Source organism: Panthera leo, chromosome C1 (genome assembly GCF_018350215.1).
Source record: "Panthera leo isolate Ple1 chromosome C1, P.leo_Ple1_pat1.1, whole genome shotgun sequence".
NCBI classification, from domain to species: Eukaryota; Metazoa; Chordata; class Mammalia; order Carnivora; family Felidae; genus Panthera; species Panthera leo.
Window position 1 is genome coordinate 191,259,337 of NC_056686.1, and position 22,320 is coordinate 191,281,656.

Here is a 22,320-nt window from a genome sequence, read left to right on the forward strand (position 1 = left end):
TTTCCTGTCCTAAAAAAAACCAAAAAGCCTATGTCCCTCTTTAGCTAACGCATTCTACCTGCCCTTTTCTATGCAAATTTCTTGAAAGAGTCCTCTACATTTGCCATCTCCAGTTTTTCACTTCCATTTATTTCTTATTCCATTTCAATCTGGCTTTAACCATGACTCTCTGGAGGGACATCAGGGAACCTCCATGTCATTACATCCAATGGATACTTTTTGATCCTTCTCTCATTGACATTTTCTTGTTGGCATTTGCCCTCTTCTATCCTTCTGAAACACCCACTACGGTCAGGTCACTCTTCGGGTTTTCATCCTACTTCTCTGGCCATTCTCTCCATACTTTGTAGGTTCTTATTCCTTTATCAATCCCCTAAAAGGAGCATTCTTCACTGCCTCTTATCTTCATACTCTATGCATTCTTTCTGGCTAATCTTCTCCACTCTCTTGGTTTCAGGTAGAAATCAGTACATCCAGTTCAGAACTATCCAAGATGTTTATACCTTCCTGTAGTTTTCCATCTCCCTCTGAATGTCTCATAGGCACTCAGCATGTCTAGGGCAGATTTTTCCCAAACTCCCCCACTGAATCTGCTCCTTCTCTTATGTTCTTTATGTTGACTACGTAGTTATTTAAGAGAATTAAGAGTATCCAGGGTATTAAGCCTACTTTTCCAATTTTTGTTTTCAGCGACTCCTTATCTACCCATTTTTCCAAACCATTGGTTGGAAATAATTTTAACTATTTCTTCTCCCTTACTTCTCTTCCTCGACCTAATTAGACATCTAGTGCTGTGAATGTCTCTGTAATATCCCTCCAGTCCATTCACTTCCTTCCATTTCCATTGCCCACCATCCCAGACCAGGCAGGCCACTATCTCCTTCTTGGACTATTGCACCTAACTGGGGTCTTGGCATCTAATCTTTCTCTTCCAATGGAGAATAACATTCAGGTAAAATGAAAACTTGATTATGTTCTCTCCTTCCAAAGTCTTCCATGTACTTTGGATAATGTTTAAAATACTAAACATGGCTCACAAGAATCTATATTAACTAATTCTGGCCTCAGCCTACGATACTCTCTCCTTTGTACCCTTTACTCCAATCCTACTAAATCTATTTCCATCTTCTGCTTATTGTACACTCTCAATCATCGCCAAACTAGCTTTCCTCATTCCAACCCCACTCCTATGCTTAATCCCTCTCTTCTTCCCTACCTCCTTTCTGCTAGGTAACTGCCCATCTTTCAGATCTCTGCTTAAAAAAACCACTTCCTCTGGGAGGTCTTTGACTCCACTAAATGAGGTCTCCTGCCACACTGCTCCTACAGAACCTGCTCCGTCACTGACACACAAGCACCGTTCTCTGTAAGTTTCTGTATCACTGCCTTCTCAGCAAATAGTCAGTCAGTGATCAAAAATGTTCTTCTGAATGAATAAAGAAGCAAGCAAAATCGGTTTCCAGGCAGATGGGAGATGCCAATTGTGTTAATGCATCAGAAACTTCAAATAAGGACTGGACAGCTTCTGTAAAAGTCATTGGTGACTTTGGTGAGGGCCATATCTGAAAGGAGGTAGAAGCAGAAGACAGATTGAATGGAAGGACCTGAAGACAAGAAAGCAGTCTGCTCTTTCAAGAAACTTGCCGAGAAAAGGGAAGGAGGCAGGTACAATAGCCTGCTGCTTTTCCTGAGACCCTTTAGTGGTTTTTCTGGACGCCAGTGGACGTTTTCAATCCTCCCCCTCCATTGCTACACAGCAATGGGCTTCCTAAAATGCAAACACATACTCTCCTGCTTAAAAAAAAAAAAAAATTAAGACTCCTCATTGCTTTCAAGATACAGTTCAAACACCTTTGTTTGGTGTACTTTATGTGCAAGGATCTGACTGCTGCTCCCATTCTAGCCCCAGGTCCAGACTGTTCCTCCATTAGGCCATGAGACTTCTAGCCTCTTCTAGCTTTTATCTGGAATGGCCTCCCTATCGCAAATATTCACAAATCAGCTCCTGGAACGCCTCCCAGAGTCCTGTGCACATCTCCCTTATTTCATTAATTCCAGTGGATCTAAATTTCTTGTTTACATGCTACTGTACTCCGTGAGACCGAAAGCTCTTGGAAGGCCCGGGTGTTATGTTTTCCCCCACTGTATCTCCAGTGGGCGGGAGTGCTTTGCACAGGGCACTGCCCAATAAACATCTTTGAATGAATGCATAAGAAGCTCGAGGTGGTCCATATAGATGCTGGAGTCGCTAGAACAAAAGTTAAGAATATCACTGCTAATTGACCAAAGGAGGTGAGAGTTTGGGTGTTTTGAGAGGCCTACAGGGGGCACTTGGGGATCACTCACCCGCAAGCACGAATTTGGCCATGTTAAAGCCGCGACCTAGGACCAGGAACTGCGGCTCAGCGGTTCCCTAGCAACCACGGCGTGGCGCAGGCGCACTTTGAAGCTGAGGCCCTGTCGCAGACGTGAGGTGTTGGGGTACACGATCACACATTGTATTTAAAAGCCTTATTCTCTCCCCTGTCCCTATCCCTAAGCCCAAGAAAACTAGTCATTCTCTTTGATAAGCTTTCTTCTCAGGAAGTTAACCTCGCCAACTACCGCGAACGGAAGCTTTTTGACCTATGAGGGATCCGTAAAACCTCGCGATACGCGCAGCTCGCGGGGAAGCTGTCATGGCTGCGCCTGTATAGAACCACGGGGTTCTGACCTCAGGTGAGTGGGCGACGAGCATAGGAGGGAACAGTTGGCAGCCCTGTACCATAGACTTCTTGCTTTTTGGAGAAAAGTCTCAGGAGTTGCTCGGGCATTAAGTTTAGGGAGGTGGGTTAATATTGGGTGGCTCAGCACTGGCTCCTAACATTTTCTGAGATCTGGTGATACTGGCTCATGTATCTATCTCCTAAGCGCAGGCCGCATGCAAGCGTCACTTTGGTTTATTGCTTCCTTTCCTCAGCGGTTCTACTTGTCCCAGTCCCTATTCTTACAAGTCCGGGTTTGGCAGTTGCTAAATCTTCATGTTGAAAAGTATCCGTCATGGAGGGTAGGAGGGAGGGGAAAGTGGGTGATGGGCATTGAGGAGGGCACCTGTTGGGATGAGCACTGGGTGTTGTATGGAAACCAATTTGACAATAAATTTCATTAAAAAAAAAAAAAAAAGTATCCGCCAACGTTAAAACTTTCTCATTGAAGATCTCTCCAGGCAATGGTAACATAAAATTCCTTTCTTAAAAGGAAACTTTGTGGGAACACTTTCCACCAGAAACCCCACTCTACTTATTTATTTTTAAAACTCATTTATACGATGACTACTTCCAAAGTAACCTGGCTTCTCTGAGACAGTGTACACGTTGGTGGATGTGGAGGAAGCCCATGTTGGTAAAGCACTTTTACCGTTTTAATCTTTAATGTCTCCATAGGTTCTCACTTTAGTCTCTGTTAAAATTCATTTCGTTTCTTTAAGTAAAAGTTTTGCTTTGATTTGTATTCCTTTTATAACCCTTTCCCCCACAGGAAAACAACGGCATGTCTTCTCTTTCACTCATAGAAGTGGCATTTGTGTTACATAGACTACTTTAAAGCGAGTTGAAAGTGTTTGGATAGCAAAATGATGAACAGAGCAAGTTCCTTTTTATGGAACTTCAGACAATTCAGTACTTTCGTTCCAACAAGCAGAACTATGAGGCTGTATCCTTTGGGATTTTCCAGACCCAGAATTGTTTTTTCATACAATTCAAACCTAAGAAACCTTCTCTTAAGTGACTTTGGCAATAGAGTGCAGTCATCTATTAGGTACCTTTTTCAGGATGCCTTAATTTTTAAATCAAGAGACGACTTTCAAACAAAGGGCGTAAGCACTGAAACAGTCCTTACAGTTAGCAGAGTGCTTTGTCCTAGAAGACTCTCCTTTGATTCAAAACACTCTCTTTTCTCTGACGAGGGACTGAAGATAAACTTTCATCACGAGGCCTCCAATGAAGATGTTCTCACCAAGGAAACAAAACCAACCCCTGTCAACTATAGAAAACTGTCTCGGGAGTGTAGTTCTCTGAGTGATGTGTTAGATACATTTTCAGAAGCATCTACTTTCCCCAGTAGTAACTATATTTCAGCAATGTGGACCATTGCCAAAAGGATGTCTGATGACCAGAAACGCATTGAGAAACAACTGATGTTTAACCACCCTGCATTTAGCCAACTGTGTGAACAAGTGATGAGAGAAGCCAAGATCATGCACTGTGACCACCTGCTGTTCAGTCTTCATGCTGTAGTGAAGCTGGGAATTCCTCAGAACAGTCTGCTGGTACAGACTTTGCTGAGAGTGGTCCAGGTAAAATCAAAAGGCGACTTAAATATCGTTTTTCTCGACATGGCATACTTTGAAAGACTGAGGGGAAATAGAGAAGTATCCTCCTTGGAAGAGATTATCAGTGGAATGGTAGTTTATATTTGTTTTTGCATATATGTGATTTAGAAACCTTAAGTTGACTGGGCCTTTCCTTCCTTTTGCTATGGACATTTATGAAAGCTTGTGCCGTTTTTTCTTCTCCAGAGTTAACCAATAGTGAGGACTAAAATGAGGAGAGATACAAAACATACAAGGAAATGTTGGTTAGTGGAAGGCAGGAGAGAAGGGAAGAGGGGAGAACTAATATTTGTTGAGTACCTGCACTTTTTCCTAGTTTAATTAATCCTCTCAATAGCCCTGCAGGGTCGATGTTTACCTCAGTTTTGCAGATGAAAAAACAGAGTTGATGATGTTAAACAACTTGGCTAAAGTCAGACAGCTAGTGGATTCATTTATTCATACAATTAACATTTATTTCGTATCAATAGTGTATCAGTTACTGCAGTTGCTACTAGAGAGAAAGATTTAGGAGACCTCATTCCTGTTTTCCCTATGGAAAGGGAAAGGGAAGGGAAGACAAATATTTTGTAGGCAATTATAAAAATAACCACCATTCGTTTAATAACTCGTACATTTACTAAATTATAGGCACTGTGCTGAGTGCAAGGGGATATAATTATGAACAAAATAACGGCCGCATGGAGCTTTAAGTGCAATGAAGGAAAACTATAGTCTTGTAAGAGTGTGTAACAGACTTAACAGCTTAGTCAGGAGATGGCTTTCATGATGGGAAGAAGAGACAGGGGAGGAGGGTACAGGGTTAGTGTTTGAGGCAGAGACACACGTACAAAGTTTGAAAACAGAATTGTCTCATATAATCCTCAGTGTAGCCTTTAAAATATGTACTACTGGGGCGCCTGGGTGAGTCAGTGGGTTAAGCGCCAGACTTCGGCTCGGGTCACGATCTCACGATTCGTGGGTTCAAGCCCCACGTCAGGCTCTGTGCTGACGGCTCAGAGCCTGGCGCCTACTTTGGATTCTGTGTCTCCCTCTCTCTCTGCTCCTCCCCCACTCACGCTTTGTCTCTCAAAAATCAATAAACATTAAAAAAATTTTTTTAAATAGATGCTATCATCTTACTAATGATTAGTAAATTGAGGCTTAGAGAGGTTAAATAACCTGGCCGAAGTTACCTTTCTGTGAATGTCACTCTTTGTAGGTCTTGATTTGCTGAGTAAATTAGCAAATACCTAGTTCATAGTAGAACAAGGATTCAAGCCCAGTAGGAGATGATATCTAAGTTGAACGAGCAGCAGCTTGTGAGAGATTGATAGTGAAAGGGATGGTATTTGAAGCAGAGAAGATTGCCTATTCAGAAGAGAAGTTTGGCAGGTTTGGGGGAGCTGGAAGTAGTTCAATGGTGCTGAAGTATAGAATATTGGGGTTGTGTGTTTGAGGTAGTACGGAGGAAATTGTGTAATTGTGGTCAAGGAGGAGGGGTTGTGCGTATAGAGGCAAGACCGAGACTGGAAAGGGGGGCGGAGCTCAATCATGAAGAGCCTTTTATGTCTGGGTAAGGAGTTTGGAGTTATCCTATAGGCAGTGGGGATCCATGAAGTATTTTAAGCAAAGTGTCAACATGTTCAAATTTATATTCTAGATCACTGTATGAGTGGAAACACCACCAGATGTGATGATGAAATGATAGCCCATTCAACTAATTGTGTACCTTTTAAGGGTGGACATCTCATCTTTTAAACTCAATGATCAGGATTAAATAATTTTTAAATTTCTTTTTTATTTAATTTTTTTAATGTTTATTTATTTTTGAGAGAGAGAGAGAGACGGAGACCGAGACAGAGCATGAGCAGGGGAGGGGCAGAGAGAGAGAGGGAGACACAGAATCCGAAGCAGGCTCCAGGCCCTGAGCTGTCAGCACAGAACCTGATGTGGAGCTCAAACCCACAGACTGTGAGATCATGACCTGAGTGGAAGTCAGACACTTAACCGACTGAGCCACTCAGGTGTCCCAATAATTTTTAAATTTCTTGAGGATGATCTCACGTGTAGTCCTTCCTATTATAGAATTGAAGAATTAAGCTCATAGGCATATAACTGTGTTTAACTTTTTATGTTACTCTGATTTCCATCCATCCTTCATTAAGAATGAGTTTTGATTTGTGTGTGTGTGTGCTTAAACCACAGAATATGCCTTTATTCTGTTTATTTGGTAGACTGTGTTCTCTGCACAGTTATTTAAAAGTGATTCCAGTTAGTCACCACCTGGTTAGCAATGCTCTTACTGGATTTTGGACAAGTATCCCCATCAGCTTAGCCTCTGCATTGGTGAGGTATGAGCAGTGGATATTTGGAGTCAGTATATCTTTAGGTACAGTTGTGTCTTGCTGACCTGTTGGAATGTTGTAAAGACAGTTTGGCTGGAGATGAAAGCTCAGTATGTCATTGCTGAATTTGTCCTTCAGTCACTTGGTCTTTCCTTTCACAGCGGATAATGATGGAATGTTGCAAATTGATATGGAAACCCTCCCATGGGAATGAGACCTTTCTTTTTCTTTCGGCCTTCTCCATTTCTTCTCATTACCTGGTTCTAACCTAAGACTTTGTGCCTTGTTGGTCATGCCATTTTAGCAGAAGAGCATACCTCTTGCAGCCCAAGTTTTCTCACATGTGTTCACAACTACTTTTGTGAGGTGTATGAACCGGTTGTGATTAAGTTGTAGAGTACTAGATACACTGTGTTGTCACTATTAACTTTCCGAATTATGCCCACCGCCATTCCTAGAATCTAGATTAGTACCCTAATCCAGGAGATCTGAGAGATGGAGCTGGGGGCCTGGAGCCCCCCTTGGGACCCAGTGGTAAAATGTGATAGCAGATGTGGACCAGAAGATTCACAACTGAAGCTACAATATGATAACCGGGAAAGGACAGAGAGAAATTGTAAGAGAACAGCTATCTGAGTTTCTTTGGGGATGGACAGGTTACCGTGTATACCTCAGTAGCTCTTACGTTACTGCATTTGTTGTCTTCATGCTGAACTTGAGTCCTAAGAAGAAGTCAAAATAATGTTTGATAAAAGTTACTTCAGAAGCTTCTGAATATGATCAGTACCAAATGGATTTTCAGTGGTAATGATGAATGTAAAAAGTGTTGGTGCACAAAAGCGTGTGTTGGTTATTTGGGAAATTCACTACATAATACATTTCATTTCCCAAAGATGTTGTTTCTTGTGGGCTGGCTATGAATTATTGGTTTGATACTTAGTCATATAATTGAAAGCATCAGTTCAGCAGTTTTGCTTTGGTGAGATCGTCTGCTCTGGGCTTATCATCTGCAGTGTTCTTGTAATTATATTTCAATAGGAACGTATCAATGAGTGTGATGAGAAATGTCTTTCAGTTTTGTCAACTGTTTTAGAGGCAATGGAGCCATGCAAGAATGTGGATGTTCTTCGAGCAGGAGTGCGGTGAGTCCTGTCTTACGCTTTCTTCATGTGGCATTCTCTATCCCTTTTATATCTCCAATCAAAAACCAAGAGGAAAGCTGACCTGCCTTTTTTGGGTGGGGGGAGACTTTGTTGTAGTATAGTCTTCAGTACCTTAGTAAACTTCAAATCCTGACTCTGGATCAGGAAAAGCTAGAAATAATACTTCTTTTAGGGTCTACCATTAAAAAAAAGTGTGGGTAATAGTGAATTCTAAATTGATCTTAAAACACAGTACTGATGTGGGCTGGGGGAGAATTGACATGTGTTCCGCTCATCACGGTCATTTGGGCACCATGGGGAGGTTACGTATCGCTGACTTGGCCTGAAAAGGGGCTTGAGTTTTATAATTTATAAAATTGCTGCAACTGATCTGTTGCCATAGGTCTGTGAGGATAGTAGTTAGTTTCCTTTTTCATTGACTGTGCATTGGGATGTCTTATTATAATCTCCTGATGTGATTTGTTTATTCATAATGGTAGCAGAATAATGTGAGAGGACAGTGCTGGGCTGGCCCTGCATCTTTAACTACTTACACTCCCCCGTGGGAAGGCACATTATTTTTATGGGCTTCATCTTCCTTGCCTAGAATTAGGAGCAGGACCAAATGACTTCTAAGATAACTTTGGTTTTCAGATACTAGAATTGTGGTGTTTATTGTGTATAATTACAGGATACTAGCCGATCAGCAAGTCTGGAAAATTGAACGTGTCTTCACATTACAAGCTGTGATGAAATGTGTTGGAAAAGACGCACCAATTGCTCTTAAAAGGAAACTGGAGGTAAACACATTTTGGATTTCCTCTAGTGGCAGGATTTGAAAAAAAAAATTTCTTACGACCTGCTATCAGTTCCTGAAGTCAGTTTTTTAGGAGGACATTGTTGTGCTTTTGGGTTATAACTTTGCTAAAGTGAAATAATAGATGCAGATTTATATTTTTTGTATATACAAATATATGTGTTTAACCTGTGTATCTATTTGAGTCATTCTGCTCAAACTTTATCCTTTTTACTTAAAGATAAATTTACTTTACTTTGCCACAAGTTATAAATTAAAGTTTGTTTTCTTTAGATGAAAGCCTTGAGAGAATTAGACAGGTTTTCCGATTTGAATAGCCAGCACATGTTTGAGGCTTTAGCTGCCATGAATCACCGCTCTATTACACTTCTGAATGAATGCAGTAAGATGGTCCTAGGTAAGAGGAATTTTTCTTTCATGATTCTTAGCATCTGACCTACTGTTGAGGACTGTATTTGTTTTGTTTGTCTTAAGATCTTTGCTGTTATACAGACACTATCTGATGATATGATTAGATCTGAATTTTATTTTTGCCTTTATTTTTTACAAAGTACAGTGCTATTTTTTTTTTTTTTCTAAAGAAACAAAAGTATCGAGTGTAGAGTATCTTGGATGTTACGTTCAAAGCCATGTGGTAATTTTTGTTTGTTTATTTAACTCATTCTTAAAGGTAATATCCATGGGAGTCCTTTTAAAGTATTGATCAACATACTGCAGTCTTGCAGAGACCTCCGATACCGTAATTTAGATCTTTTTAAGGGAATAGCAGATTATGTGGCTACAACTATTGACATCTGGAAGTTAAAACAAGTAAGTTTGTTAGCAGTTTAGAATAAGCCTCAGAAACTTGGGAGAAGCGTATCAATTCATTTCCCATTCTGAGTATTTCTCTATCAGCTTTATAGCAGTTAATAGAGCAAAATATTCCAATGTTGGATTTACTTTTGAAAAATCAGCTCCTTATCATTTATGTCTAGGAGTTACCTGTTAATATACTATTCAATCTTTTGACTATCTTTCTGAAATAAAAATTATATTGTCCAAAGTTTGCTCTTCTATTTGTTTTTCAAAAAAAACCAGTTGTGTGGTACCCTGGATAATTAGGATTATTTCTGTTTCTGCTTTTACTTTTTTAGATTTAGAATAATAAAAATGGGTAATGTGACAGGCTTATGCATTTGGAAGAATAAAATGCCATTACTTAATGATCATGCCTATTTTCTATTTATGAAAAGTTGTCTTGTTTCCTCCAGAGTAAGAACCTTTAAATTTGGGGGCTGTGTTAGCAATATAAATATCTAGAAGCAGCTGGTAAAAATTTCTTTTTGTGACGAAGCAGTGGTAATTGCGTTAGATCACTAGATTCACTTTACCTTGGAGGGTAAAGTATATATTGAGGTTGCCATGGAAATTTTCTTTGGAAAGAGAAGCACTAATTGTGAGAAGTTCCAAGAGGGAAATGAGAAGTGGACTGGAAATTTTAATTTAATCATAGTATTTCATCTCTGTTCTCATTTGTACAGCTCAATGTGGAATAGAGAAATTTTTGAGTTCCCTCTTACATGTTCTCTCTTCCTTTTGGATGTAGGAAGTGTCTGGGTTTGGAAGAGGGAATAGTTCAAAATGATTCAGTCATTTTGAAAAACCTCAGAAAAGGTGTATTTAAAGTAGTTTTCATATCTGTTGTATGAAAAACCTATAGGAAATGATTTAGAAATATGGAAACCATTGTATGCTCTGGTTCTCAGCTTATAAAAAGATAGTATTAATATCTGATTCAAGAATTACTGGAACAGATTTCGTGAGGAAGAGAGAACTGTTTCTTTGTGGAGAATATTCTCTTCAGACAGTTCTATTGCTGTTTAAATTTTTTGAGATCTAAAACAATTACTGGTAGCATACTATAATTATTAAAAGTTTTTCCTCAATTCACTCTTTTAAAGGTTCTCTTTCTCCTCATTTTACTTGAAGACCTTGGCTTCCGACATACTGATTTGATGGACTTGTTCATGAAAAAAGTGATAGATGATCCTGCTTCTCTAAACATGAAAAGCATTATCTCTATTCTTCACGTGTATTCTTCTCTCAATCACTTCTACAAATGCCAGACCCAAGAGTATGTACTTGTTTTTTTTTTTTTAATTTGTTTATTGCTGCATAACATACTTCAAGAGAAGATTACATATTATCATAATCTTAATGGATTGTTACAAGTGAACAGATCCATGGTCATTATCTATATCAACAAATAAAACATTAGTATACTTTATTTGAGAAGTTAAACAGAACTTTATTTTATTTTATTTTTGCTGTTCTTTTTTCTTTTTTGCCTTGCTTGTTTCTTTGTTCATTATGACATATTTGTTAATTCAGCATAGGAGTCTTCATTTCAAACTCTCCCAGCTTATTGCCTCAGCTCCTGAGTTCATAGTTCAATTTTCACTCTGACTATTCAATTGGTCCCAGACTACTGCTTTCTATAATTTTCATTTTTAACCACAACCATGCACTTCTGTTAAATACAGCAGCTCCTCAGACGTGCTGGGCTCTTTCATACCTCTGCTGTCCACCCAGAACATCTTTTCTCCCTTTCTAGATCAGATTGGATTCACTGAAACCCAAAATGCATATAAAATGTCACTTGCTAGAAGAGTGATTAAAAGCCCAGACTCCGGAGTCTGCTTAGGTTTGAATCTCAGCTCTGCCATTTGTTAGCTACTTAACTGTCAGCAAGTTACTTGTCTGTGCCTCAGTTTCATCATCTATTAAAATGGGGATCAGAAGTAAGAATTATTTCTAATCACATTGGGTTGTTATGAGGATTAAATGAGTTAACCTGTGTTAGGTTCTTAAAGCAGTGCCCGGCACATAGTAATTGTTAGATTACAAAAAAAACTTACAGCGTAGGTCACAGGCTGGCAGGAATAAACTAGGGCAGTTCTGAGGGTCTCAGTGGCAAGAGTCACAGGCCATCACTTTGCCATCAGGTAACTTACTTGACTGCAGCTGCTTTCTGTCCCTGTGGTTTTCCCTCAGGATTCAAATTTCTAAAACAGCAAGTCTGGTTGACTGGGTTTGGGTCACATGCCCGTCGCTTTGGAGCACGTAACCCAAGAATCCTTGGCCCACTGAAAAGCAGCTGCCCACTATACCCTCCATCGTACTGAAAAACTCAGTCTGTGCTGCATTTCCCATGCCTTCCCTACTTGTCCCCATCAGAGCCCTTGTGCTTGTCATATCTATGAATCTCCGGTGGAGCCCTGACACAGAGTTGTAATCACTTATCAATAAGCCTGTCTCTGCTTCTCAGTTGGAAAGCTCTCTAGGGTGAGGCCCAGGTTCTTGTTATTCTGAACTGAGCACAAGACCTGGCACTGAATAGGCATCTAATAAAGGTTTAAAAGTACCCCCAAATTTGGTCTTTCTCTACTCCCACGCTTGTCTTTGAGGCTGGCTCCCATGTACCTCCTGCACTTTCTTGACAAACACCGTCAAGCAGTGATAATTAAAACTCCAGAAACAGCTGCACAGATTCCATGGTATTAGGAGAAAAAGCACTGGGTGGTTAGGGAGTTTTTCAGCCTATTGTAAGCATTGCAAGAGACAACTTGGTCGAAATTGTTACATTGTGTTCCCTGTTCTTCTACCCCGCTTAAGGAGACAGGGCTGGATATCCAGAGGAAGGCAGTAAACGGTAGGTACCAAATGAACACTCTCTGGAAGAGAGAGAAAGGATGCTGGGGTCTTAGGCTGTAGTGGCAAGATTTTATTTATTCTTTTTTTTTTTTATTTTTTATTTTTTTTTAATTTTTTTTCAACGTTTTTTATTTATTTTTGGGACAGAGAGAGACAGAGCATGAATGGGGGAGGGGCAGAGAGAGAGAGGGAGACACAGAATCGGAAACAGGCTCCAGGCTCCGAGCCATCAGCCCAGAGCCTGACGCGGGGCTCGAACTCACGGACCGTGAGATCGTGACCTGGCTGAAGTCGGACGCTTAACCGACTGCGCCACCCAGGCGCCCCAATAGTGGCAAGATTTTAAAAGCAGGCCAGCTCAGAGCATTTGGGAAATAAGTTGACTGGAAGAGAGCGGTAGAAGATTTGGCTGAGCGTATTGTATATCCACATGTTGTACGTTAATCGTTTTGTTTATGTGATGGCCTCTGGGAGACAGGGTGTGTTAAATCCAGAATATGTTCCTGGGTTTGAAACCCAAGGAAGAAAACATTGTAACGGTTAAGCTGTCCTTTCAGTCCTTTGGTTTCTTCTTGATCTGTACTTACCACCCTGTAAATAATCCCAGATTTGCATCTCTGGTCCTTAGTGTGCCTCTGGACTCCAGGACTTCTGTGGTTTGCATGTGGTCACCATGTATCTTCTTCCTCTTCTTTCTCTTTCTTTTCTTCCTCCTCTTCTCCCCCCTTCCTCTTCCTCCTCCTCCTCCAGCAGTTATTTACTGTTTACTAAATACTATGTGAAGTGATGTTTTAAACCACTTTATTGAGGTCTGATTAACACGTAAAAAACTACATGTTTAATGCACCCAACAGGGTGAGTTTTTAACTCATTATTCTTGATTCTTTTCTGCTAACCTTCTCTTCCTCATGTCTTCCTCATCTAAATTTGTTTATTTAGTCAGAAAACGTATACTGAGCACGTGGCTACTTAGGACAAAGATGAATGAGACACATCCTTTTTTTTTTTTTTTTAAGATTTTATTTTTAAGTAATCTCTATATGCAACGTGGGACTTGAACTCATAACCATAAGATCAAGGGTCCCGTGCCCTTCCCACCGAGCCAGCCAGGCGCCCCAAGACACAATCCTTTTTTGCCAGGATTCTATGTAATGGGTAAGGTAGATTTTGGCAATTGAATACAGCATAGAAATTGGAGTGAGAGAATTTTATGCAGGATAAATGGCAATAGAGGAAGACTGTGCCAGGACACTAGCCAGCCTGGTGACCTGGAAGTTCAGGATGAATGCCAAGCAGTGCTGCCTGGAGAGGTGGTTCCTAAGCAGATCTTAGAAGATGGAGCAGTAGGAGGTAACCATAGGAAGATAAGCAGGAAGGAAGATTCTGAGCAGAAAGGACTCCATATTCAGTCTGGGAGGAAAGAAACAGCAGAGCATGTGCAGGCAAGGATGCGTAGTTGGGTGCTGCTAAAACACGAGGAACGGCAGGAATGGGATGAGAAGATTCGAGAGGTGATCAGCACCCAGGCTCCAGAAGCGGTCATCTGCAGCCCGCCCTTTCTCGCCTCACTGCCTTCTCTGGGATCTTTCCCCTTCTTCCCATCCCATTGTAACTCCCACAGTCCTGCTCAGCCTGCCCTGGCCTCCACTGTCTCCCTCACCCCCTCCTGCTGCCCCTGGGACCTACCAGCTGATCTGAGACTTTTCCTCTACAGGCTCACTGTGCAAAGGGCTCGTTCACGGGCGCGCTTGCCTTCGCTCTGCACCGTGGCCCCACCAGCTCCTTACAATAGCACAGATAGCACGCACTTTCAGGGCTCCATTTCTTTGCTCAGTTTCAAATGATCTTCCCTTCTCCTGTCTTTTCCACTTGTTGAAATTCTCTTTATCCCCAAAGCTCTATCTACTTACTTTGCTGTGTGCTATCTCAGTACTTTGCATGTCCCATAATGATAGATAGCTGCTGTCTAAGATTCTGACTGACCTGGGTTCAGAACCTGCCTGTGCTGTTTATCACCAGTGTCACCCTGGGCAAGTGACCTCACCTACCGTGCTCTTTCCTCTCTTCATGCATGTTTAACTGCTTTGTTACACTGTATAACACTGGTTCTGGGTGGTAGGATTAGGCTTGCAGTTCTTTTACTTTTAACTCAGAATATTGATAGCTGGAGAATCTACAGTGGTCTTTCAGGCCTTACAGACATACTCATTGTACAAATCCAGTATCATGGTTAAAAGGCTCTGGAGCCTGACAACTTGGGTTCCAACACTGTCTCTGCTACTTCCTGGCTGTTTTTTCTTGGACAAGTTCTTCAACCTCAATGAACCTTTTACTTGTCTTTTTTTAAGAGGATAATAAGAATACCTACCCCATAAAGCTTTAGTAGTGGTTAAATGAGTTAAAGCCTATGAAGTATTTGCTCTGTATAAGACATATGACAGTAGTTCACTAGCATTTATTGAGAATCTATATTTATTATGAGGTAGCCACCTGACCTGAGGGACATGTGAATACTTCCTGCCAGTCTGATTTTCTTACTTCCTTTCTTTGGACTCCTTAAAGCCATCGGTTCTCTGGCACCTAACTCGCCTCACCATGACCTTGTGTTCTGTTCATGTTTGAAAGCTGACTTTTCTTTGTTCCCCTGAAGGTTCCAGGAAGCTATGGCTCGTTCTCTGACTGGTTACCTTCACCACATCTCTTCTGAAAACCTCTTGAAAGCTGTGTCTTCATTTTGCTTGATGAACCATTTCCCCCTGGCTCTTATTAATCAGCTTCTCCAAAAGGACATCATCAATGAGCTGCTGACATCAGGTATGGCGTCGGTGTACAATGGTGACTAAAATAAGGCAATACCCTGGCTGCCTTGTGATTCCGAACGGGGTCATAGGTGGAGCAGATGCTACTGAGGACAGCACCACAAATGATGAAGTTGAAGGCCGATGCTTTAAACCAGCAAACCAGCCTCCTTTAATGACAGATCCCAGATACAGAAGGCAAGGATAAGAAACACGTCATCATTGTTCCTTTTTTTTAAAATTTTTTTCTTAATGTTTTTTAAAATTTTTTAATTTTTTTATTTATTTTTGAGACAGAGAGAGACAGAGCATGAGCAGGGAAGGGGCAGAGAGACAGGGAGACACAGAATCGGAAGCAGGCTCCAGGCTCTGAGCCATCAGCCCAGAGCCCGACGCGGGGCTCGAACTCACGGACCGCGAGATCGTGACCTGAGCTGAAGTCGGACGCTTAACCGACTGAGCCACCCAGGCGCCCCCGTTGTTCCTTTTATTTACACTGTCTGCACCTGTACAAAGGCAGAGTGTTCAAGGTGTTCTCTATGCCTTGATCAGAGATGTTTGTAATTCCTAATCCTTACGTGTCACCTTTGAAGCCAAGTTCAGTCAGCTTCTACAGCTCTAAACACTTTGTCACTCGTGGCCTACAATGAGGATACACCCCCTAGGTCAAGCAATCAAATAGTTCCCAAAGTAGTGAATTTATTTACTCTTGAAACGAAATTAATTGTTGACTTTTGGTCTTTTATATTAAGCAAAGAAAAGCAATATCTGGCCGGATGTACAAAATTTGATCATGTGTCTGAACAGAGAAGTTTAAATTCTTTGAAAAAACAATGTTAGGAAATTCTGAAGTTGAATTGTGAGGGAGGAATGCCACGTGCTGATTTTTTTTAAGCGGTTACTGTGGGGGAAGCAGCCTTGAACCCAGGAAACCTGGATTCTAGTCCCGACTTTGCCTTTGGGTAATCATGAGGCACTTGAACATTCCTGGGCATTCCCTCATCACTCAGTGAAGAGTTTAGACTAAATCACCTTGAGAGAGATTTTAAACTGTAAGAGGTCATCAAATACTGATCTAGACACTGGGAACTGATCTAGACTGAACTGATATGGGCACTGATCTAGACTCTGGGAACTAGGGAGACACGAAGACTCCTCTCGATAGGAAACAAATAATCAGAAACATACGTACGTGAATAGAATATCTTAACTGTGGCACTAGTGTTTTTTGGTAACTAAATATTTTTCCTTAACTCTAGATTTTCTTTCTCTTTTTTTTAGGTGACATAGAGAGGAACGTTCACAAGCTTCGTATTTTGGCCGCTTGCCTAAAACTTGACGCTTCTTGTCCCAAGGCTGTAGACTTAGCGCTGCCGCCGCTGCCTTCCACACCGCTATCTCCAAACGCGAAGGTGGCAGACGCACTAAGTAGCCTCCTGGGAGAAGGATACTTCTTAAGAAATGTACAGTTGCCACATAATTACCATATCGGTATGGGGCTTTATGACATTTTCCTCTATCGTATTTTATTTATTTTCCTTTATTTTGGACAAAGATGGGTTTTCCGCAGCAGGTTAGTGCGGCGTTGGCCCCAGACTGGGCTGCCTGATTTGGGCTCTTGCTCTGTGCGTACTCGTGCTGCGTTTTCGGGCCCTCCCCAGCCCCCGGCCCCTTGTCCGTGAAGTGGCAGTAAACGTGGTGCCCACCTCCTAGGGTTCCTGTGGTGAATAAATGAGATTATACGTGTGAAATCCAGACTAGAGTCTGGCACGTGGTAAGCTCGACATAGTTTTTGTCTGATGCCGTTATCGTTATTAGTAGTGGTAGCATACATTTTGAAACAGAAAATCACTTTGAGCAATGTTTGAAAAATTAATTCTTTTCTTTCAGATTTTGAAGTCAGAATGGATATTAACAGGAGTCAAGTGCTTCCATTTTCCCATATGGATGCGGTAACTTCTGCAGATATTCAAAGGTTGCTTGCATATGTTCATTTAAATCTTAATTCTCAAAGACTTCATAATAAGTAGCAGTAACAATACTAAGACCTTATATTTGTGTGGAACTTATAATGTACCAAGAGACTTCTCATCCATTAATCTCCTTAGGTGTAAATGTGGACATTGATTAAAGACAGTGGACTGGAGTTGAGCTGTTAAATAGGCAGTGTGTGTGTGTTTTTTTTTAATAGGAAGTTTTTAAAAATCAGGTTTTAAAGCTGAATACTACAATAAAACAATGTCAACATAATTGAAACTATCAGTACAATATAAACTTTTGACAAGATAGTGTAATAGTCATCATAAAAAATGAAGGTATCTATGAAAATTAAATACCCAGTAAATATTTTGTTCTACCACCAGGATCTTTCCAAAGGTAGAGAAACTTTAGCTTTTTAATGAAGTTGTATTGTGTATGGGTCAGACTGTATTGAAGTTAATCATAAGCCGTTTCCTTGACTCGCATACTACAAACCGTGTGTCTCTGGAGAATTGTGATACTGTGCCCCAGCGGATGTCCTGCCGAGCCAGTGAAGCAGGTGCTTCCGGTCATGTTGCGACACCCCGTGTTCGGTCAGCCTTCGTACAAAGGCTCTGCTAGGCCCTGCGGGGTGCACGAAGTAGAGGCAGACGTGGATCCCGACCCCAAGGAACCTGTCTCTCGATTGCTTTATAGGACATGCACGTAGGGAGAGGTATAGAAACAGATCTGTAGGCGTTCAAACTCTTAACCTGCTCATCCCTCTCCATTCTCATACGACTCTTTAACTTTACCCTTTTCTGCATCCATCTAGCTTGTTCCTTGTCCATCTGTTTCACTGTGATCTTCCCTGTACTGTCACCCATCTCCCCTGAAGGAATAGCTTTCTCTGTGACCTCTGTGAAAGCTAATTGTTCTTTTTCAGGTACTCCATTTTTCTGGCCTAATAAATGTACAAGCTTTCAGCCTAAAGTCCTGAGGAGAAGTAAGGAATGTGAGCATTCCTTTAAAAGATAAAATTTCTCTTATGTTATCTTAGATAACAGCCAAAGTATAACAGAAGAGAGAAAGGATACAAATGTCTTATTTTCCCCCCAGCCAACTTAATCTTTCCAAAAGGCCAAGAACAATGAAAAAACAAATTATGCCTTCCATATTTTGTTACACATACAGATTTTATCTTTTTAACAGTTTGGCCTTTCTCTTAGCGTTTCCTGTTTTGTATTTGGTCTCTCTGGTTTTCAGATGCTGCTCTCTCTGGACCATGTGTATACAAGGAGATCATTTGCCATTTCGTTTTTCTACATCAGTACTTCTAGTAGCATAAATAATTATATTCGGGTCAGAGATTGAACACTGCACAGGAAAGCCTTGAAATGCTTTCCTATCTGGATATTTTCCTCATCAAGAATGTAGCCATCCTTGAAGGTGGTTGAGGGATAGCTGCGTAAAGCATTATTGCAAGCTTTTAGTTTCTAAAGCAGCCTTCATGTACTGGAGTGTTTGTAAAGGCCGAGTAACAAGGAGGTGGAGGGCGGGAGGGGCAGTGGGGAATGGTGAGGCCTATGGTTGGCAGAGAGCTCAGCCATGAAATCTGCAAAGAACAGGAGCACAGCAGATTGTACGTGCAGTCTCATTAATAACGGGTCTCCTTTTGTGCATTTTTGTTTTCAGAGTAGCTGTGCTGTGTGTTCCTAGATCTACTTACTGTTTGGATTTAACCCACCCCAGAGGATTCCTTGCTATGAAAATGCGGCATTTGAAAGTAATGGGTTTTCATGTAATCTTGGTAAGAAGAAAATGCACACGAGATACTCTTCAGTGACTGATGTCTGTTCTGCTGGGGATGTTGTGGTTGAGGGTGGTCACAAGGACTCTAGGGGATTCGTCAGCAGTATTGCAGTAATTCTTTGGAAAAGAACATTTCTGTACGTGATTTGGTTTTTACTCAGCTGATAGCTGTCATTTACTAGGAGTTTTATAAATGCTACATTTGGTCAACTTTAATCCTTTTTGGTAAGAGGAAAAATTTCTTATTTAAGACCCATGATATCATATTCATTTCCCAGAGTTCCTTAAGGGAAGGAAAGATGAGAATTTAAGCTTTGTTTTCATGGGCCGGTGTGAGGCTACTGTAGGAAGTATGTCTCCAGGAAAAGCTAGCTGCTTGTAAGAGGGGAGCTCACATCTCATCTTGATTCCAACTCCACAGCTTTGCGTGACCAGCCTTTCCAGATGTCTCTGTATGGAGCAAGAACCTTGTGAATGAGTTTATATATATGTTAGCATTGGGATCTGTCTAATTGCCACCCATTTGGTCCTGCATATTATGTGAAATGTAAACATTCACATTTACATTATGATACTTTCCTATCCAAAAATGGATTACATGTATATTACTGAGGTTAAGATGCCACATTTCTCTTAATGGGCTACTGTTTAAGCTTTTTCCCCATAAGGGATATTGTATGTATTCTAAGGAAGATTATCCCAAGAAAGGGATTTTTCTACCCTTTAGAGGACCTTAGTTTTTTAAATGTTTATTTATTTTTGAGAGGGGGGTGCAGAGAGAGAGGGAGACCGACAATCCCAAGCAGGGCCCCCGACATGGGGCTCTCCCCCACAAACCATGAGATCATGACTTGAGCCTAAATCCAGAGTTGGATGCTTAACCATTTGGGCCACCCACGTGCCCCAGAGACCTTTAAACTTTTTAGAATTTTCACTGATAGAGCTTTCTTTAACCCTACCTAGCACATTCTCTTACTAACCCTTTAAAATATGAGTAATCATAAGATAGCACTTGCTTTAAAATTTTTTCTTGTTAATGTTTTTATTTTTGAGAGAGACAGAGACAGAATGCGAGTGGGTTAGGGGCAGAGAGAGAGGGAGACACAGAATCCGAAGCAGGCTCTAGGCTCTGAGCTGTCAGCACAGTGCCCGACACGGGGCTTGAACTCACGAGCTGTGAGATCATGACCTGAGCCGAAGTTGGACTCTCAATGGACTGAGCCACCCAGGCGCCCCAGCACTTGCTTTTGAAGAGCAGTTGGCTTGATATTACGTTGATATGCCTGGATCTCGAAACTAGCTTTTATTTTGCCTGTTGTCTTCTTGCAAACTGATCATTTTCTCCTTTCTTTGGTAAGGTCCATAACTGGGAGATAGAAAGACTGCAGATGAAGGATGTAGTCACGTTTTTGAAGACTGAACTCTATTCAGCTGAAGCCTTTCCTACTGCTGATGTAAATCTGCAAAGCACGTGTTAAAATGGAAGCTGCCTTTTCATATTGGGAGACGTAAATTTGTAAAATAACTTTAATAAAGACTGCAATTCAGTTGTCAGTGGAATCTACCTGACTAGTCACTATAACAAAAAGTATCACTTCAGTTCACTGTTAAAATTAATTTGAAGAGTGGGAGAAATGTTGTTATTGGCATTTTAGAAGGTGCTAAGAAAACTCCAGGGGGATCACTTTTCCAACCCAACCTGTTTCCTCCAGTGCACAGATATGTGACAGATTCATGAGGTTTTATTTTGGCTCGTGAGCTTTGATGCATTGAACACTGGCTTCTTAGTTGTGAAGGGCAGCAGCTAAGGTGGCACGGGCAGTCCTTGCGTTCGAGACCTGCATGTTTGCACTCTTACTGTATACGCTGTTCTAGAATTCAGGCACGGACTGCGTTTTTAATCGTTGGCCACGTGGCCATTGGACCCAGTGCTCAAATCACAGAATTTAAGAAATGATGTGACAAATGCCTGCAGGCCAGGCGTCTGCTTTTGTAACAGGCATTCTAGGTGGAAGTGGCTCGTGAGCCACACTAAGAGCTGCACGGCGAAGACAGTACAGACATGGCAACGAGTCCAAATTTATTAAAACTGCTAGGCTGTGGGTTGCTGACATGTAACTGTTGTTGCCGTTATTGAGGTCGTTCCTTTTCCCTTTCTTCCCCTCTCCCCACCATTTCAGGAAGTCTTTTAAATTAAATATATAGCTGAGCTATGTTGTGAGTCCGAGCTGAGGGCTATTTTTCAGTTATGTTTGTTCCTTTTTTTTTTTTTCCCCCGCAGAGAGAGAGTGTGAGCCGGAGAGGGACAGAGAGGAAGAGAGAGAATCCCAAGCAGGCTGCACACCCAGCATGAAGCCCAACGGGCTCAGTCTCACAACTGTGAGAACATGACCTGAGCTGAAATCAAGAGTTGGATGCTTAACCGGCTGAGCCACCTGGAGGTGCACTCCCCCCCCCCCCCCCATATTTTTCTTGTTTATTCCTTCATTGAAACATTTGTTCAAGGGGCGCCTGGGTGGCTCAGTCAGTTAAGTGTCCAACTTTGGCTCGAGTCATGATCTCACAGTTCTAGAATTCAAGCCCCTCATCGGGCTCTGTGCTGACAGCTTAAAGGCCTGCTTCAGATTCTGTGTGTGTCTCTCTCTCTGCCCCACCCCTGCTTGTGCTCTGTCTCTCTTTCTCAAAAATGAATAAATGTTAAAAAAAAACAAAACAAAAAACAAACAACATTTGTTCAAATTTGCAGTATAGCTGTCTACCTAGTGTTTGACTCACTGTGGATATAGTGAATTTCATTTATGAAACCTGAGTGCCATGTAATTTGATAAGTATTTTATCCCAATGCAAAAGACTGGATGTTTCTGTCATCCCTCCTAATTCTTATGTTGAAACCTAACCCAAGCATGATGGTGTTTGAGGTAGAGCATTGGGAGGTGATTAATCCACGATGGTGGAGCCCTCATGAGTGGTGTTGGTCCTCCTAAAGAGACCCCAGAGAGCTCCCTTGGTGCTTCTGCCATTTGAGGACACAGAAGATGACCATCTGTGAGCCAGGAAGAGGGCCTCCACCAGACACAGTCTGCCAGAGCCTTGATCTCAAGACTTCTCAGCCTCCAGATCTGTTGAGAATTTTTGTTGTTTATAAACCACGCAACTAATGGCATTCTGTTAATACCAGCCCGGATGGACTAAGACACCCCAAATACACAGACATGCAATTATTGGACATCTTATTCTCTGCCAGACCCGGCCAAGTATTCAGATGTATTCTTTCCCAGTATGGTAACTCTCTTTATGATCCTCCTGGGGCCCCTGTTTCCTTATCTCTAAAACAAAGATAGATTATTTGCCACGGTGATGCAGATCATAGGGCAGGGCTGGAGTGTGAACCTGAGGTGAC

The 22,320-nt window shown here is 41.5% G+C and overlaps 2 protein-coding genes across 3 annotated transcripts in view; one reads left to right on the forward strand and one right to left on the reverse strand.

Moving 5' to 3' along the window:
* Window positions 1–2,562, reverse strand: part of MDH1B (malate dehydrogenase 1B) — a 24,888-nt gene extending 22,326 nt beyond the window's left edge. For both annotated transcript variants that reach the window (XR_006205660.1, XM_042949911.1), the window contains exon 1: window positions 2,347–2,562. Coding sequence is in view for 1 of the 2 variants with exons in the window: in XM_042949911.1 (XP_042805845.1) it covers window positions 2,347–2,368 (22 nt within the window). In the remaining variant the exon portion in view is untranslated. The remainder of the gene's footprint in view (window positions 1–2,346) is intronic.
* FASTKD2 (FAST kinase domains 2) lies at window positions 2,476–20,474 on the forward strand. The gene is made up of 12 exons (XM_042949910.1): window positions 2,476–2,718; window positions 3,517–4,333; window positions 7,735–7,838; window positions 8,530–8,638; window positions 8,929–9,052; window positions 9,326–9,465; window positions 10,599–10,771; window positions 15,002–15,165; window positions 16,431–16,640; window positions 17,040–17,124; window positions 18,804–18,918; window positions 20,279–20,474. Exons 2-12 carry the CDS (start codon window positions 3,611–3,613, stop codon window positions 20,396–20,398), a joined length of 2,067 nt encoding a protein of 688 aa, XP_042805844.1. The 5' UTR covers window positions 2,476–2,718; window positions 3,517–3,610; the 3' UTR covers window positions 20,399–20,474.
* Window positions 20,475–22,320: the final 1,846 nt, after the last annotated feature.

Bases quoted from the DNA above. Each gene is read 5' to 3' on its own strand.
- FASTKD2 (XM_042949910.1), top strand. From the start codon at position 3,611: ATGATGAACAGAGCAAGTTCCTTTTTATGGAACTTCAGACAATTCAGT. The intron at 10,772-15,001 runs GTATGTACTTGT...GTTCCCCTGAAG, and splicing joins TACAAATGCCAGACCCAAGA to GTTCCAGGAAGCTATGGCTC. The intron at 18,919-20,278 runs GTAAGAAGAAAA...TTCTTTGGTAAG, and splicing joins TGGGTTTTCATGTAATCTTG to GTCCATAACTGGGAGATAGA.